Below are 14,659 nucleotides of genomic sequence, written 5' to 3' on the forward strand. Positions count from 1 at the left end.
ACAGCACATGACGTTAATCCACCCTCCATTCCCAACCAGTTTCCTTCAAGTTCGATCAGCTGCAATAAATCGATGTTGTTTGCTTCAGGTTGCTGAAAACTTCACAAAATAACAGAAAGTAAAAGATGCAAAAATCAGAGAAGAAAGGCTGGAATAAATCAAACATGACCCTCGATTTAAGTGCATATCCTAAAACATATCTATAAAAACATAAACAGAACAAACACAAGTAAAATATATAAATATAGGTACATTTGATAAATGAAAATTTAAAACATATCTATTGAAAATACACACATATACACTTCATGTTGAAACTTCTGCTGGAAAATGGCAGGGAGATGTAAAAAAAGAAAAAAAAAACTGCATTTATTTTTATTTCTACTCAATGAATGAAGTTTCTTGGAACATTCAATAAAACTAGTGAAATATGAACACATCTAATGGCTCTGCACTTTCCCCTCTACATTCAAGCAGTCTTCCAAAAAACAAAAAAAGAAAAGAAAACAGAATTTCAAACGCTGTAAAATGGATTATCTAAACCACATTGCTTGTACACATAAACAACAGTAAGGACATTTCTGTCTGGTAAATATTTTCTTTATTGTAAAAATGCTTCTAGCTGGCAAATCTTAGAATGTTGATTTTCCTCCAATCGGTGCCACATTTGTAAAGATGATGCATTCATGGTTTGAGCAGCAAATTGTTTGGTTTGGTCATCAGGGACGGTTCTAGGAACCAGAGGTTTAGGGGTGCTGAGCCCCCAGAGAGCTGTCTGGCCAGACATGATTCATTTCACTGTTTTCTACACAAATTTTGAATCTTGTTCAGTGCATTTTTCTAATGACCGAACTCCATCATTCAATAATGCATCGCATCTGAGACGTGCGCCAAAAACCTAACAGGCAAAGCAAAAAGCTATATTTTTTAAAAGAATATTCCAACCAATTAAAGCTTTTAAATTACCTAATTTCATGGAATCCTTTGAATCAGTTTTAATGAAATTAGTTTTCTCTTTTGTGCCAAAATTACTGCCATGAAAAATGTAAAATAATCGACTGAATTTTTCTTTGCCAGTTTAACAGCTGCTGCTATTCTGTCTGATTTTCCCGACCTTTCACTTTGCACACACCTTGCTCCTCTGCTCCCCTCACACCTCTCCCTCTTTAGACTGGCAATCAGAGAATGGATTATACATTCAAATAACTACAAACAGAAAAAAATGATAACGATTTAACGATGATTCAGTAAATTTAAATATTGATATTGAGTTGTGGTTTTAAAGATAATCAAACAAAGCAGTCTCAGACATAATAGAGCACCTCACTGGTGAACATTTCACCAACACACCATCAATAGGTGCAGAAATCTGACTAAGCATTTCATAAACACCTGAATGCAGCGTTTTCCTCAAAGAGTTGCTCAACATTTTAGTTAAGGAGCTCCATCAGGCTTGTTTACTTGTTTTTTGTTTATCATTTCTGATGAACCAGAACATAATTGAAGGGGTTAAATAACCAATGCTAGTTTTTACATTGCCATTCTTTGTTTTGTTTTTGTTTTTTTTGTAAAAAGAGCATACATTATTTAAAAAAAAAAAACTAAAAACTAAAATATTTTAGGAGTGTTTTGATTCAAATTAGGGTTGCATCAGCACCCCCAAAAATAGGCTAAAAACACTTATGGTTTGGACTATGAAAACCTCTCTAAACAGCTTTGATGTCACCTACTGGATAACGACCTAACATCCAATTATACTGGGAATCTATTCTGATGGACGCTAGGAAAATTATTAAAACCTATATTGATCTCGATCCAGTATCTCTTCTCCTTGTTCTATCAAACAAACATATCCAAAATCAAAATAAGAGCAAATTGTACAATGTCCAAATTTTTTGTGCTCGAAAGAATATTTTTTTACGATGGATTTCTAATAAATCTCCTACTATTTTTGGGTGGAAGAAGCTTATTTTGGAATATATCCTTCTTGACTTTCTAACATCCCTTGTCCACTCTAAGACTGACACTTTTGGCAGATATGGAAGCCCTTCCTGGACTATTCCGAAGGATCACATGTCTACTATCCTGTCTAGAGTGTTTATTAATGCTTAGATTTTGACTCTATAATGATGGAAATATGTATGCCCCCTATCTTATCCTTTCTGCACTGCACTGCTGAGCTTGTTTTCTATGTTATTTTGTTGTTATTTAACAAAAAATAATAAACATATCTATGAAAAAAAAGAAAAAAAACATGTTTTCTTACAGATGTGGCACCACTGTAGGAGAAAAAACAAACAAACTTCCTGACAGTATGAGATTTACTGCCGAGAACATTGCTACAATAAAAGAAAACAAAGACCAAACACAAACGTTCTTACTTTAGTAAGTTTAGTTTCAAAAGTGCCAAATGTCTCCTGCTACATTTTAATATTGGCTTTCTCCACACATGCACCACAGTTCAGGCCTCTTTTTAAATGACGATAAAGTACTTTGTCCAAAGTTATGCTCAATACAGAACCTTTACGTAAACTGGAATACAGATCAATCTTTAGAGTGCATTTAGTTCCCAAAATGTAGCTTAGAACCAGCAGGAGGCCTCCCATCATGTTTTTCTGTTGAATATGAACTAGCTTAAACCTGGACTGTGTCTGCGCCATCACATGTGAAGACTCTGAAGGAGGGTCTCAAACACCACTCAGGCTGAAGGCTGTAGATCCAACAGGGCTCTGTGTATTTCCTGGAAAGAGGGCCGCTCCTTAGCGTTCCTCCTCCAGCAGTTCAGCATGATCTTGTAGAGTGAGTCCGGACACAGTACAGGTTGAGGCAAGTAGATCTGGGAGATCAAGAGCAAGCAATGAAATCTACAACTGAACTGTTTTTATTAGTAAAATCGAATCCATTTGTTAATTTCTCACCTGCCGTTTCTGGTCCCTGAAAAACTCCCCTGTGTTTTCTATCACCTGCTCATCAGTGAGCTGGGAGTACGGCTGCTCCTTGCAGAAGTTCAGGATCTCCCACAGAGTCACGGCGTAGGCCCACACGTCACTTGCTGTGGTGAACTTACCCTGCACAAACACAGGTACTGCATTGTAGCTAGCTGGATATCCAACTTTTTGGAGTTTTTTGTTTTGTTTTTTAAATAAAAAGTGAATAAATACAATGCAGGTTTGTATATGTGACAAGTAAAAAGTGATGGTTCACCAGCAGAATGCTCTCCCATGACATCCAGCGTATGGGCAGCACTGCTCTGCCCTGGATCCGGTAGTAATCGCCGCTGTACAAGTTTCTGCTCATGCCAAAGTCAGCTATCTTTATCGTGTAGTTTTTTCCCACCAAACAGTTTCTTGTAGCCAGGTCTCGGTGAACAAAGTTCAGGGAGGAAAGGTATTTCATCCCCGAGGCTATCTGGGTGGCCATGTGGCACAGATCACTGAAGCTGGAGGGCAACGAGAGACATTAACTTTTGGTGGGAAGGCAACGCTACGAAAGAGATGCAAAGGAAACTAGCTTACCTAACAGTTGGTGCATTGCTGAGGAGAGCAAGTTGTCCCTCGGGTTCATGGCGGGACAGAAACTGGTTGAGATCTCCATTTTCCATGTACTCTGTGATCATACAGAGAGGGTCGCTGTAGATGCACACAGCCAGCAGACGAATGATGTTGGGGTCCTTCAGACGTGACATTATCTTTATCTCTTTCAGAAAATCATTCCTGTTGATGTGTAACAGTTTGCACAAGTTGATTAAGTTTATGTTCCAATAAGTCAGATGAATAATAACCGTAGATTTGTTTTTTGTTTATAAATTTCCAGCTGTGCACCTTGCATTCTTGTCGGCATCTGAGCGGAGCATCTTCACCGCCACCAACACCGGCTGGCCCTCTGGGACGTCAAACAAATACTCTTCATTTATAAACTCCTGCATTCCCTCTGCTTCACAGAGATGTACCTAAACCAACAAAGAACAAAGACTAGTGAGGAGGTTTGAACTCGCTTTAGTTTGATCTGAAGTCAAAGCAGAAAAGAAGAGAACTTTCACCTCTCCAAACTGGCCCTCTCCCAGCTTCTCCTTGAATGTGAGCAATTTTCGGGGAAACTCCTCCACAACAACATCCTTCCCAGACAACAGATCCATAGTGACTGCAGGGATGGCGTATGTGTTGCTTCCGGTTACGCCTTGCAAGTTAACTATGTCTGCCTCTGCGTAATGTGGGACGCCGTCTTGGACTACAGTTTGAGTGGTGGATTTGGAAGCTGCTGTGCTGGTCGAAGCTGCAACACAACATGAAAAAAATTTTAACAGAAAAAAAAAGACAGAATGAATGAACAAGGGGCAAATGTGACTTTTATTCCATTTGAGCTCAAACGCTTTGTTAGAAAGCAAAATTCTCCGAATCTTGTTTAAATTTTGCCATACACCATCTGTCGACAATAAACCTGTTAAAGAAGTAAGACTTTTTGGATGCATGGAGAACAATGAATGTAGGAGAAGATTAACTGAATGAATCTCCTTGAAATCTCAACCTATACAACAAGCCAAGTGATGGCAGCATCATGCTAAACAATGTTTTTTTGTGTGTGTGTGTTTTCCAGCGACAGAAAAAGTTCTCACATAATTTAAATAGAGCCAAATACAAGACTGGAGGAAACCCTGTGAGAATACAGAAGATTTTTTCTGGAGACAAGGGGTCTACCAGACCAGGGGTCGGCAACCCAAACTCTTCAAAGAGCCATATTGGACCCAAAAAACGAATTCATCTGGGGCCGCAAAAAAGTAAAAGTCTTCTATAAGCCTCGTATGGCAACACGGGCTCTAAGTGTATTAGCCCACTATAATAAAAGGACTACATGCGCTTAAATATATAATAAGCATTCATGATTAAATATTTATCCTGGAGCAAATGTCACATCATGTGACTACTCTGCTGTACAATATTTGGTGCTTTAAGTTTAAATTCCATTACAATATTAATGTATTGGATTTTGTTGCATTGATGAAATCATATAAACACAATAAATAAATCAGATTGTTGGTGTTATACTTATGTTGAAGATTTGGGGGGAAAAACTGAAAGAAAATTCCCATCCCTGCATTAGAGCGCTACCTGTTTGATCTGTGGACGGTTTTCCATGCTTGCAACCAAATTAGCAAGAGTAGTAGAGTCTGGAGATGCAATCTACTTCTTAAATCTATCTTTGTATCCAGAAGTTCTGCAATCGCTATTTTTCTCTCACTCCCAACTTGGTGGTTGGCTGCCTGTTTAGCATGCCTGCCCTGGACATGCTTTTCCAAAGGTCTTTTTTTCTTAATTGATAACTTCTCATTACACAGTAAACATGTAGGCAACCCTTCCGCATTGGTAATGAAAGCAAATGATTCGCTCCATTCTTCTTTGAATCCTTTGCTCACATCTTCCCTTTTTCCCTTTGGGATCCTTTATCTACAACAGCCACTTGCCTGGCACTGCGCCGCGCTGAACCGTGTGTTGCAGGCTCTGATGAAATGTTTACATTTATTATTTATTCAATCTTTACTGTGTTGGAAACATAATGACTGTTTCTTTAACCTCCTGCACAGGATAATAAAACAAACAAATAAGGAGGCATGGAGGGCATTAAAGAGTGGCATTCAACTCTGGAGCCATGGGTTGCCGACTCCTGCTATAGATGAAACCAGAGCTATAATGGAAACTAGTTTTGCAAAGCTGACAGAGACCAAAGCACTCCTAACAGCCTGGATTTTTACTTGCAGTAAAAATCAAGTAAAGCAAAGTGAAAATGTGAATCAATATTGTGAGCCAGCAAACTTGTTGCCTTACCCGGCTCCTCTGAGCTCTGTGCGAACTCCGGCAGCTTACATATGAGGCTGGTCGGCTCCTGGTAGTCTGGACCCAGAGGGAAGATCCGTTCGTAGGTAGAGTTAGACTCCTGTTCACCGGTTGGGCCTGGCCGGTTGTTGGTGTGATTGTAGCTGAATGTCTCACTCTGTATTGACAAACTAGCAGTTAGTTCATCATCCAGGATCCGACGAGAAGCCTAGAATAAAGCATGTTTATGGGTCAAGGAACACATCTGACTAACAGCTGGAAAACATGCTTGAAAAAAATGCCCAAAATGACGGAATCCTTGTCCGTTGTCTGGAAAGGTTGTGCCGAAACATAAAGGCATGAGCTCACCTTCTCCAGCATCTTCTGCCACACCTGCCTCCACAGGATGATGACAATGATGGCTACAAGGATGAAGATGATGGCCACCAAACAGCCAATCAGAATGCGAGTGTTGCTGTCATCTACTTTATGGGTGGGGTCATCTTCTGGTGAGGGACGATGAGAGACACCTTTTAAAGATTTTAAAGAGACTTTACTTTCTTGTTGAGCAGTGTGTTTCCAAATTAAATAAACATTATAAAAACATAAAACTCCAAACCGCGGGGTTCGTCGTTGCTGTGTTCAACCATAACTTCAGTGGCGATAGAGGAAAAACCACTCAATGACAAACTTCCTATTTCTTGTGAAAAGGTCCCCAGACCCTATGATGTGTATTTCCTTAAAAGTGTACTCATTTATCTGTCCTTGTGGTGAGCATTTAGAGTTTTTACATGTGTTTTCTTTTTTCATCAAAAGGCTGAAGTTCTTAACCAGGGATGGAGCTGAAGCTTTAATAGCACAAGTTTGGGTTTCCACTAGTGTTTCATCGATGCCTTTTTTTGGCCCTGATACCTAGCTGTGCAGTATCGGCCGATCCCATCTGTTTGAAATTGATGTGTGTGTATATATGAAGAACTACACACTAACAATACTTGGATGTAAAATAATTGCCATCATGGCTTTGTCAAGCTGCTGCCTACCTTAGTGAAGCAGGAAAAAGACTAAAACAAAGTGAATCCAGTAGAATTTGACAATAGTTGAATAAACTTTCTGCTCTCAAAATGGTATCGGTGCCCTATTTGTTGGTACTCGCCGATACCAATATACTAACCATTTTAGTGAATCACTAGTTTCCACTGACATAGCTCAACATTATATCACTAAATACACATGGTGACATTCCATTGTTAATCCATGGGGTTTAAGACATGTCACTTTTTTGGGCTATAACACCTTTTCTTCCTGTGGGAAGGATTTCCACTGGTTTCCGGGAGCATTTTAGTGATAGGATGGTGGTTTGAGCTGTAAATTCACTGAAGCTTTTTGCTGAATTTTCTTGAGATAATCTGAAGGCCACATTCACAATGTTAATCCTCAGCATCTGCTGATCCTTTTATAGGACTTTTATGAGGCTGATCATCTCATTTCTTGTCTTTTTTTGTAGAACATATTTAAACTGTTTAACTGAGGAGTACAGGGAAACATGCTAACTCTGAAAATTACAATAGTTCTATCTTTATGAAATATAAATGGGTTTTCTTATACTAATACTATAGTATAAGTATACTATACTTATACTATACTTTTATTTTCTGTGTCTTAAGCAATAATAAGGATCACAGAACCGATTAATGGCTGCCAGAGCAAGTTTAGCACTGTTGTCTTGTTCTCTATGTTGCAGATACTTCTCTGCTTCCCATCAGGTAACTGAGATGGAGAACATAACTTCTAAATATGCCACCAACTTTATAAATGAGCAACTTCATGGTAAAACGTGGCAGTACTGACTGATGGAGATGTGTAATTGATTACTGCTGATCTTTGTAATTAACAAACGTTAATTAAACGCTTTTGTAAAAAAAACGCTTTTGTAAAGAAATTTGAAAATTAACAATAAATAAACTTAATACTTATGTTGTTTTTTATTTTTAGGTGGGACAAAAACTGAGAGGTTTGTTGTGTTTTTGTTTTTTACTCCTTAATCCTACAAAAATGATAAAATTGTTCTATAGATCTATAACGATTTAAGATATAAGCAAAAATGTGTTAAAATAAGTGTATTTTCCCTTAAATTGAGCAGGTAAATAGGATGATTTGCCATGGAATTAGTATTTGTACTCTTAAAATACGATAATTAGATAATATGCACTTGAAATAAGACAATGCAATTTTTTTTAATTTTGAATGTAAATTGTCTTTTTCCATTGGCAAAGTGTCCAACTTACAGCCCTAACTCAAGGAAAAAAAACAACTTTATTTTAAGGGGGAAAAAAAGACTTATTTAGATTTCAATTTTTTGCAGCCATGGCTGCTTTATGCTCATTTGCTGCTTAAAATGGATAAATTATTTTATTATCAAAGGATGAACATAACAGGATGCTACTCAAAGAGCATTTTAAAGTTTTATGTATTTCTTTCAGTTGCTCACCTGGCGTTGTTTTTGTTGGGAGTACCGTACTGGGGTTGGGCAGTGTTGTGTTGTACATTGCTGTGTCTGGAAGAGTTTTATCAGTTGTTAGTTACGGTAAAAACATTTTCCTCCAGTTACCCATCATGTGCTCAGCTCTTCTCACTGTGTACCTGACTGGAAAGTGATTTCGCTGAACAGCATCCAGGTGTCAGCGAAGTGGAACTGGCACTTGATGGCGCTGGCCATGTGATTGGCCAGTTGGACGGTGATGAAGCGCGCACTGGGATTCTTCTCATCCTTCACTGGGATGAAAGTGAGCGGTGTGGCCTCCCAGTCGGAATCAGAGCGGAAGTGGCAAACCACTTCCCGGAAGGCCTTGACGTGCCTGGAGAACATGTTGTTACAGTGGACCTGCGCGAATGAGGATATGCTCAGGAATAATTAAGAGATCAATGCTGGGGGCTTGCAGATAAAATACATCTGGATTCTCACCTTCATGGAGGTGAAGTTTCTTATACGATCAAACTCAAACATGATTTCAACAAATCCATCAGGGAAGCTGGCATTGTTCCAGCCCACATAGTCGTACCCGGGCCACCCGTTATGGACATGGCTCAGAGTGAAATCATCTTCTCCACACTCTCCATCGGTCAGCTGGCCCAATCCCTCCGTCATACTGAGAAACACAAAAGCAAAAGTCTGAATAAATCTATGGAGGAGTCAAAGTTCCCAGCCAATCAGCTGCTCCTCAGTTGAATGAAAACTCCCTGCTTATCATGGAGGGTCTTACTAATCACAGACCCCGACTAGGGCTGGGTAAAAAAATCGATTTAATCGATTTTGAATTGATTCCTTTACATTTTTGCAAAATCGATGTCTAGGGAATGAGATCGATTAATTTTATAGTGACCAGCGTGACGTTCACATTCAAATGAGCGGGAAAGATGAACTCAAGATGACTTCAAGCCAGACAGCTGCAAATAAAGCCAATAGGTTGGCTAAAGACATTAACAAATGGGGGCTGATAAGCAAACGCCCTGTAGTTACAGACAACGCTGCAAATATGGTTTGTGCATTGAAGAAAATGCAGCTCATGAATGTCTGCTGTGTCCCGTCTGTGTCACGAGTGAGGCTTTTTCACTTTCCACAAACAAGTTTGCACTTATGAGGCAGTTTTGTTCACATCTCACGTTTAAGCTGTCTGATTAACCCTTTAAAGCCCGATCCAAGAATAAATCAAAACAGAAAATTACTTTTTTTTGGTTTGAAGTCCTTATTTGGCCTTTTAACGAAATATGCAAAAAGAAAAAACTGAAATACATTTTTGATATTAATAATTTGTTATTATGCAATAAGTCAAGATTATTTTTTGTGTAGTCTTCTGCCCTCTGTTATCAGGTATATCTGATTGTGTACAATAGGATTTTGAGCAAAGTTTTTATCATTAAATTATGCAAAAGGTGTCAGACGCAAAACATTTCAGAAACCGTATGTATCAAATATGATACATTTGGCATTATAGGGTTAACAAGTTTGCGCTTTGTGTTTAATGTGACAGGAAAAAACAAAATACATAAGTCTTTTGAAACACAGTTGAAAAACTTTCATTATTGTAAAAAGAGATTGAATCGAAATTAATCGATTTAGAGCTGTATGAATCAAAATCGAATCGATTCATGACTTTGGCGAAAATACCCAGCACTAACCCCGACATGCTTCTAGTAATGTCCGTTAAACAATCAAACCAGTGGAGCATTAAAAAGCAGAGTGTTGGTGGAAAACGCAGGGTTTTTTCTACCACCATGAAGTCAAAGATGGAAATTGGAAACACTTATACCTGTGATTAAGACACGATGGGTTGCTCTTCACTTTTTTTGCCTTCCTCATGCTGTCGGACACTTTCTAATCAAGCCATTTGTCTGGCAGTTTCAGATTTGAGTTTAAAGAGTGAAATTCAACCCATTTCAATAACAGTTGATTAAGAGGTTGTTACAAAGGTTGTTACTTCTTCGCATGAGGTTGGGTTTAATTTGGATAGATTTGACCAGAGGTGTCAAAAGTATTAATGTTTATTACTCCAGTATAAATCCTACTGTATAATAATAATTTTGTGGAAATTAAACTATCAACTTAAGCTTTTTACTCAAGTAAAAGTGTAAAAGTACCAGTTTTAAAACTACTTAAAGTATAAAACTAAAAGTAATGCAAGAAAAATGTTTTACCACACTACCCTATTAAAGGAATATTTTTTTACTATTCTGGACGATTCCTTCCTTGGACTTAATTTGCTCAGTTTTATAACTAATAGTAACAGTGTCAAATTTAACTTTACATCATCTTGAAAGGCTATTTATTTTGGGATGTAGTGAACAACAAGTTGGGGCAGCACCAAGTCCAACAACAAAGAAATGAATTGTCTGAATGAAACTAATAATTTTGATGTTTTTTTGTTATTTTAATACCAACAGGCCATAAAGAAAATGAGTTTAAATGAAAGAAAAATAGAAAGTTTATTTTTTATTTTATTTTTAAATGTAAATAGTAGAAGTAAAATGTTGTTGAAAAAAGAATTACTCCAGTAAAGTCAAGAAAGACAAAATTTCTACATAAGTAAAGTAACAAATCTGAAATATGACGCCATCTTTGGATGATCTGTACATGTTTGTGGCAAAATTGCACCAACAACCACAAAAAGATATTTTGAAAGGGGATGAATTTATTGCATTATATTGTCTCTCTGGACATTCAGAGAAGACGTCCATGTATTGCACGAATATAGCTTACTGTAATATTCTGTTTATCAGTCAGAGGAAACTGTGACTCTCATACCTATAAACAGAGATGGCAAAAGTACTCACTTTCCGTACTTGAGTAAAAGTACAGATACTTGTGTTAAAAAATACTCTGGTAAAAGTGGAAGTACTGATTAAACTTCTTTACTTAAGTAAAAGTAACAAAGTACAGGCTTGTTAATTTACTTAAAGTATAAAAGTAAAAGTAGAAACCACTTTTTTCATGCCGTTGCCTACATTTTAAATGGATGTCTGCCAATAGGACTAGATCTCCGTTGTGTTCATTTTCAATCATCTCGTCGTCCATACTACTATGCTAACGCCACCCGCCACCAAGCTGCAATGATTTGCCGCGAATGAATACCGCCGAATCTGTTGATTCATCTTGTAGTGGTGCGTCAAATGCAACGTAGATTCCCATCCAATTAGATTTAATTTGGTATTGATGACGTGAAAAATAATAACAGTAACTCCATTGAAATTATTCAAAACTAAAGTAACAAGCCAATTTTTTAAAATGTAAGAAGTAGAAAGTACAGATATTTGTGTAAAAATGTAAGGAGTAAAAGTAAAAAGTCGCCATAAAAATAAGTAGTAAAGTAAAGTAAAAATATCAGAAAAATCTACTTGAGTACAGTAACGAAGTATTTGTACTTCGTTACTTCCCATCTCTGCCTATAAAGATTCTGTGAAAGCAGAAAAAGCATTCAACAAACAACAAAACCGATTCTTATCATGTATCCCAGTAGATTTCAGAAACACCTTTTCAGTAGCTTGAGACCAGACTCCTTTCATAAAACGTCAGATTTTGTCCAAACAGCCGAAAAGTCTCTTGGTTGTAAATCATATAAGGTTGAAAAATAAAGGTAATTTTTATTTGTATGCAGGTTTGTGTCTGAAACTGTTTTGTTTTCTTTATGGACACTTTTAAAAGCAATTTAAAATCCACTCCGTAAATAAATTATTCTGTATCACAGAATTTTTTTTTTTTGACTCAATCTGCTTAAATGTAAATGTTTCCACAGATCTGCTTATAAATAAAGCATCGTTCTACCACTAGGTGACAGCATTATCAAGCAAACCTTTTATTTTAATTACGGCCGTTTTCTCACCACTTTGTTTCCTGAACAGATTAAATGAGCGTTTCAGAGTCATGGAGGACATTATTCACTCACAATAAAGGCCCTGATTGGTCCATTCAGGATCTGAAACTAACTAAGTATAGTTGACTCAGTTATTCCCTGAGGTCATGCCTAACAGTAAAACACCCAGACCCACTCTCCTCCCACTCTGTCTTTGTGTTTGCCATGGTAACGGGCACCAACATGAGAAGGAAAAGCAATGGTGAGAGATGGGGGAAACCTCAAACTAGTGCAGGGAGAAAGACTAAGGATGAGGAAGCAAATCAGAAAATGGTCTCTCCTCACCTGTGGATGATGGCTCCATCATAGACTGAGTCGTTCAGGTAAACAGGATAAGCCAGATGGTTCATCTGTTGACCTACTGGAGCATTGTACGACACCAGACCATCTGTGAAGACATTTCATTTGCATAATTTTATTGGAATTGTTCTGTAGTTGTGGGGATTTTGTACCTGTTGATGAGAAAAAGCACACTTTATTTTTTTTAACTGTACAGTTAAGATTCACCATAGAAACAAATGGCACAAAATGCAAATAGGATGTGTGAGGAAAAAAAGGGACATTTTGAGAATCTGGAAAGTAACTCACCAAAGCGACGGAACAAGAAGAAAGACATGATTATGTAATGTGGTGATGAGGAATGGAGAAAAGGCTCAAACTAAATCTTTTCCACAAACTGACAAACCAACAATGTTATTGAAGAATACAACCCCAGTTCATGGAAAGAGTTAAAAAAAATGATGAAAATGAACCAAAAGAGTGTGAAAAATCTCACATTATCCAATGAGCTTTAGCCAATCAGCCGAGGCAGTTTTCTGGAACCTTTTTATTACTTATTTTCTTTCCCTTTTATAAGAAACTGGACATTAAGGGTCATCAGCATAGCAGTAAGCATGAATCTTTAGTTTGGAGACTGGGGCAAACAAGAACGAAGGAACTTTTTCAGATATAAAGAGAAAATAAATCTGTAATTTTGTCCTTCATTGGTACCAGTACTTCAAATATAAACTACCGGCTTTAATCAATGATTACTCTATATGTTGTCTTATTTTGACCTTTACAACACTACTATGTAGACATGAAGGGACATAAAGAAAGATAATAAGTCTGAATCGGAGGAGTTTAGGTATCTTATGAGTAAGGGGACATATAAGCAAGAGAGCAACAGATTGATCTGTGAACCCATGTGGATGTTATGCTGGTACATTAAGGTCACCCAGCTGCATGTATCCCGGTAACCTGACTCCGCCAGATGGATTTGCTCTGCATATCCATCTGGAAACCTTCCGTAGAAGTAATTTTGGGAAGGGGCGAAAATACTAGTGAGCTGATTGGCCTATGTTGGTGGTAGACGGGCCAAATAAACCAATCAGATCAACGAAGCATATGACGTAACAGAGCGACGACGAAGAGGAGCCAATTGATAGATCAAACTCTTGCCGAAACCAGTCGGGAGAAGAGCAAAAACATCTTTTCCTCTGAGAAAAGCCTCCAGAGCAGTGTTTTGCTCTTCTTTCAGTGAAGAAATACTCTGTAATTCCGATAAAACTTGCTCGCTAGCCACTCTAACGCTAGTTTCATTGGCTGAAGCCGCCATGTTCTTTAGACTGAACTGTCGCGCTTCTTGTTGCGTCACACCTCAACCCGCCTCAAAGCCAACGCTGATTGGACGTTCGTTTGGTGAACTGCTCCAAATTTTCTTCAACGCAGAGTCTCCAGACTGATTAGCGAGTGAAATCTTGAAAGCTCGCGAGATCAGGATGGTCTCACGAGGCTAGTATGCCGGATACATGAGGCTGAAATGAGCTTCCTCCACCAGGCCACCGATTACTCTTTAGAAATAGGATGAGGAGCTCTAGCATCCGGAAAAGACTCAGAGTAAAGTTGCTGCTCCTCCTCATCAGGAGGAGTCGGCTGAGATTGCTCAGGCATCTCCAGGGACGTGGTGTGGGTTCGAATTCAAGGCCTGCGTCCTCCAAAGGCCAGATTCGTAAGCCGATGACGTCATGGCGCAGCGCCGAGGCCTGTTCGGATTGCAAGACTCCTCGTTATGCGGCCGACAAATGGGTCCTTCTTTTTGGCAGTTTTGAGGGACGGGTCCACTGTATCCTCCTCCCTCATTGGGAGTCAAAGCAAGCTGGCTGCTCCGTGATCAGAGGAAAAAGGTACTTTGTGCCCAAAAGTGTTGAATATTGGAAGTGCAGTTTAATATAATACAAGTATATGAATAGTTCCATCTGAAATAAATAAGAAAAGTTTTTTGGATGGTTATTGAGTCAGATATGTGGTGGAGGATGTTTGCTTTATCAAAAGGTTGTTATCTGTCCCTGTATAAATGGGTTTGGCTGCCATTTAAGGACAGATTCTAACATATTTGCAGTGTTTGGGACTATACATCTGATACGGTACTGCTGTTGAAGCTCCTCGAAAATGTCAAATAAATAAAAA

The 14,659-nt window shown here is 38.3% G+C and overlaps 1 protein-coding gene across 4 annotated transcripts in view; it reads right to left on the reverse strand.

The window, feature by feature from the left end:
• Positions 1-1,855: 1,855 nt before the first annotated feature.
• The window catches only part of ddr2a (discoidin domain receptor tyrosine kinase 2a), a 45,201-nt gene continuing 32,397 nt past the window's right edge, over positions 1,856-14,659 (reverse strand). Inside the window, exons 6-17 of one of the 4 annotated variants that reach the window (XM_038295323.1) lie at positions 12,497-12,599; positions 8,770-8,953; positions 8,448-8,688; positions 8,296-8,361; positions 6,177-6,337; positions 5,859-6,036; positions 4,040-4,272; positions 3,822-3,949; positions 3,516-3,713; positions 3,205-3,439; positions 2,919-3,068; positions 1,856-2,836 (exon numbers count right to left, since the gene is read on the reverse strand). In XM_038295323.1, the coding sequence (XP_038151251.1) occupies positions 2,699-2,836; positions 2,919-3,068; positions 3,205-3,439; positions 3,516-3,713; positions 3,822-3,949; positions 4,040-4,272; positions 5,859-6,036; positions 6,177-6,337; positions 8,296-8,361; positions 8,448-8,688; positions 8,770-8,953; positions 12,497-12,599 (2,015 nt within the window). In that variant the 3' untranslated portion in view covers positions 1,856-2,698. Of the gene's footprint in view, positions 2,837-2,918; positions 3,069-3,204; positions 3,440-3,515; positions 3,714-3,821; positions 3,950-4,039; positions 4,273-5,819; positions 6,037-6,176; positions 6,338-8,295; positions 8,362-8,447; positions 8,689-8,769; positions 8,954-12,496; positions 12,600-14,659 lie in introns of all 4 variants that reach the window. The other 3 variants (XM_038295321.1, XM_038295324.1, XM_038295320.1) reach the window with 3 other exon arrangements.

This window comes from Cyprinodon tularosa, unplaced genomic scaffold (genome assembly GCF_016077235.1).
Source record: "Cyprinodon tularosa strain WSP-4 unplaced genomic scaffold, ASM1607723v1 ctg353, whole genome shotgun sequence".
Classification (NCBI taxonomy): domain Eukaryota; kingdom Metazoa; phylum Chordata; class Actinopteri; order Cyprinodontiformes; family Cyprinodontidae; genus Cyprinodon; species Cyprinodon tularosa.